Source organism: Mesocricetus auratus, unplaced genomic scaffold (genome assembly GCF_017639785.1).
Source record: "Mesocricetus auratus isolate SY011 unplaced genomic scaffold, BCM_Maur_2.0 Super-Scaffold_100676, whole genome shotgun sequence".
NCBI classification, from domain to species: domain Eukaryota; kingdom Metazoa; phylum Chordata; class Mammalia; order Rodentia; family Cricetidae; genus Mesocricetus; species Mesocricetus auratus.
In genome coordinates, this window is record NW_024429266.1 from 58,877,084 (window position 1) to 58,881,151 (window position 4,068).

The 4,068-nt window shown below is 54.3% G+C and overlaps 1 protein-coding gene across 1 annotated transcript; it reads left to right on the forward strand.

Moving 5' to 3' along the window:
* Nucleotides 1-3,641, forward strand: LOC121136495 (the record flags this gene model as incomplete). The annotated part of the gene is given in 2 exon segments (XM_040737040.1): nucleotides 1-2,689; nucleotides 2,692-3,641. Coding segments are annotated over 2 exon segments (3,399 nt in total), but the record flags the coding sequence as incomplete, so codon positions are not given.
* Between the last annotated feature and the right edge of the window lie 427 nt (nucleotides 3,642-4,068).

Genomic DNA, 4,068 nt, shown 5'->3' on the forward strand with positions numbered 1-4,068 from the left:
GACCGGCAAGTGCAACTAGCGACTGGCAAGGTAACCCACTCCTTCCTCCATGTCCCAGACTGTCCATACCCATTGCTGGGTAGGGACTTATTAACTAAACTAAAGGCTCAGATACATTTTGATAAGACTGGGGTCAGCATCACTGACCCGTCGGGAAGGCCGTTGCATGTGCTCACCTTGTCCATAGAAGATGAGTATAGACTACATGAACGAAGCAAAAAGGCCCCAACCGATATGGAGGGATGGCTACTCAAGTACCCCCAAGCATGGGCAGAGACCGGGGGCATGGGTCTCGCCGATAGCCAGCCACCCATAATTGTGTCCCTGAAAGCGAACGCCATCCCAATCGCCGTAAAGCAGTACCCAATGTCCAAGGAAGCCAGAGAAGGCATAGCTCCTCACATCAATAGACTGTTGGATCAAGGGATCCTCGTACCCTGTAAGTCCCCCTGGAACACCCCTCTATTACCCGTCAGAAAACCAGGAACGGGGGACTACAGACCAGTCCAGGACCTCCGAGAGGTTAATAAACGGGTTGAAGATCTACACCCCACAGTGCCCAACCCCTACAACCTCCTTAGTGGGCTATCGCCTACCCACGTCTGGTATACGGTCCTGGACCTCAAGGATGCCTTCTTTTGCTTGAGGCTACACCCCAACAGCCAGTTGTTATTTGCCTTTGAATGGAGAGACCCAGCTCGGGGAATCTCCGGTCAGCTGACCTGGACAAGGCTACCCCAAGGGTTTAAAAACAGCCCCACTCTCTTTGACGAGGCACTACACCGGGATCTGGCCGTTTTTCGGGTCCAGCACCCCTCTCTGATTCTGCTCCAGTACGTAGATGATTTGCTGCTGGCGGCTACGTCAGAGGAAGACTGTCGCCGGGGCACCGAGACCCTACTCCAGGTCTTGGGGAGTCTGGGGTACCGGGCATCGGCCAAGAAAGCCCAGCTCTGTTTAAAACAAGTGACCTATCTGGGCTACAAAATAAGGGAAGGGCAGAGGTGGCTAACTGAGGCCAGAAAGCGAACCATTCTGAACATTCCCGCCCCAAGAACCCCCCGTCAATTACGGGAATTCCTGGGAACCGCAGGCTTCTGCCGCCTCTGGATCCCGGGTTTCGCTGAGTTGGCCGCTCCCCTCTATCCCCTCACGCGGACCGGCATCCCCTATAACTGGGGAACGGACCAGCAGCAGGCCTTTGAGAATATCAAACAGGCCCTCCTACACTCCCCGGCCCTGGGACTGCCCGACTTGCTGAAGCCCTTCGAGTTATACGTTGACGAAAGACAGGGCTACGCGAAGGGGGTGTTAACCCAGAAGCTGGGACCATGGAGGAGACCGGTGGCCTATTTATCCAAGAAACTGGACTCAGTGGCCGCAGGATGGCCACCCTGCCTCCGGATGGTAGCGGCGATAGCAATTCTGGTTAAAGATTCTGGCAAACTGACCATGGGTCAACCCCTTACCGTTCTGGCCCCGCATGCTGTTGAAGCAATCATCCGACAACCTCCGGACAGGTGGCTCACCAATGCGAGAATGACTCATTACCAAACCTTACTATTAGATACCGACCGAATCCGGTATGGGGCCCCGGTGGCCTTAAATCCAGCCACCCTCCTACCTCTCCCTGGCACCCCCGAACACCATGATTGTCAGCAGATCCTGGCCGAGGTACATGGCACTCGCCCAGACCTCTCAGACTTGCCCCTCCCCAACCCTGAACACGTCTGGTACACGGACGGGAGCAGCTTCATGGAACACGGAGAGCGGCGGGCCGGTGCGGCGGTGACCACGGAAGATCAGGTAATATGGTCCCAAGCTCTACCTGCAGGAACCTCCGCTCAGAAAGCGGAGCTCGTAGCTCTGACCCAGGCTCTAAGACTGGCGGAGGGAAGGAGATTGACGGTGTATACCGACAGCAGATATGCCTTCGCCACGGCCCACATCCATGGCGAAATATACAGAAGGAGAGGTTTACTTACTTCGGAGGGAAAAGAGATTAAAAATAAAAAAGAAATACTAGCCTTGCTACAGGCCATTCATCTGCCGCGAGCTCTCAGCATCATCCATTGCCCAGGGCACCAGAAAGGGGACACTCCAGTTGCAAGAGGCAACAGGATGGCTGACTGGGCGGCGAGGGCGGCCGCCACTGAGGAAAAACGGGTCGAAGTCCTATCGGTTGACTCTAGACCTCATCATGGTGACTCCCGATGGGAATACACGGAACAAGATGTCAAGGCTCTGCACTCCCTGGGAGCACGGGAAGATCTAAAAACTGGGAAATGGGTGTACCAAGGAAAGGTAGTGTTGCCCTACGAAATGGGCCGCCATTTGATCTCCTGGCTGCATCGCCTCACACATCTCAGCTACCAGAAAATGAAAAAGCTTCTGGAACGGGAAGAAGAGGTCTACTTCTTTCTACAGAAGAACGATCTTCTCAAAGAAATCACCGAACGTTGTGACGCCTGCGCCAGAGTGAATGCTTCTAAAATCAAGCTGCCTCCGGGTATAAGAACCAGAGGTCACAGGCCCGGCACTCACTGGGAAGTAGACTTTACTGAAATAAAACCGGGCAAGTATGGATATAAATATCTACTGGTTTTTGTAGATACCTTTTCAGGATGGCCGGAAGCATTCCCGACAAGGCACGAGACTGCCGCTGTGGTGGCCAAGAAGCTATTGGAAGAAATCTTCCCCGATACGGGATGCCCCAGGTAGTAGGGTCAGATAATGGTCCCGCCTTCATCTCCCAGGTAAGCAGAACAGTGGCCACCTTGTTGGGGATCGATTGGAAATTACATTGTGCATACAGACCCCAGAGCTCAGGACAGGTAGAGAGAATGAACAGAACAATTAAGGAGACCTTAACCAAATTAACGCTTGCAACTGGCACTAGAGACTGGGTCCTCCTGCTACCACTTGCCCTGTATCGGGCTAGGAACACGCCCGGACCACATGGGTTAACCCCATTTGAGATCCTGTTTGGGGCCCCGGTGCCCATTATTAATTTCTTAGGCCCCGATGTTTCTGACTATGCTAATACCCCTTCTCTACAAGCCCATCTACAGGCCCTCCAGCTGGTCCAGAAGGAGGTGTGGGAACCTCTAGCCCAGGCGTACCGGGACCAGAGAGACAATCCGGTCGTGCCTCATCCGTATCAGATCGGAGACGCTGTCTGGGTCAGACGCCATCAGACCAAAAACCTCGAACCTCGCTGGAAGGGACCATATTTGGTTCTGTTGACCACCCCTACCGCGGTAAAGGTTGACGGGATTGCCGCTTGGATCCACGCGAGCCACGTCAAGCCAGTCCGATCAGACGACCCTCAGCCGCAAGGAACATGGACAGCCCATCGCACCCAAAACCCTCTAAAGATAAGACTCTCCCGGGTTGTTTAATTGTTTTACTGTGCCTTGTGCGAGTAGAGGGGAGCCCTCACACCCCGCAGCTCTTAACTTGGCAGGTGTTCTCCCAGACGGGGGAGGTGGTCTGGTCTCTCTCAGGCTACCACGCGCCGGGTACCTGGTGGCCCACCCTCACTCCCGACTTCTGCCACCTGGCCGCCGGGCTGGAGACCTGGGATATCTCCACAGTCGGGGCTCATGAGATGACTCAAAATATACAGTCCCCCCGCCACCCCTAGGAAAGACCTGGCCACAAGGGTGCCGCAATCCTAGAGCTAGATGTCTCCTGGCACAAATGGACTTCTACGTCTGTCCTCAACAAAGACAGTCTCGAGCCTTAAGATGTGGGGGATACGAGAGTTATTTCTGTGCCAATTGGGGCTGTGAGACCACGGGGGATGCCTACTGGAAACCCAGATCATCCTGGGACCTGATTGAGATACACCGTAATTATTCACGGCCCCCTCTGGGCCGCTTTGATTGTGATCATGGCCCTGGTAGATGGGGCTCTTGGTCCTGTAAATCAGCTACCTGTCTCCCCCTCAACATTACCTTCACCCAAAAAGGCAAACAGGACTATACTCAGTGGTTAAAAGGAAAAACCTGGGGACTGAGATGGCACATGCCATGGGAAGATAGAGGCGTTATCCTCAGAATCCGT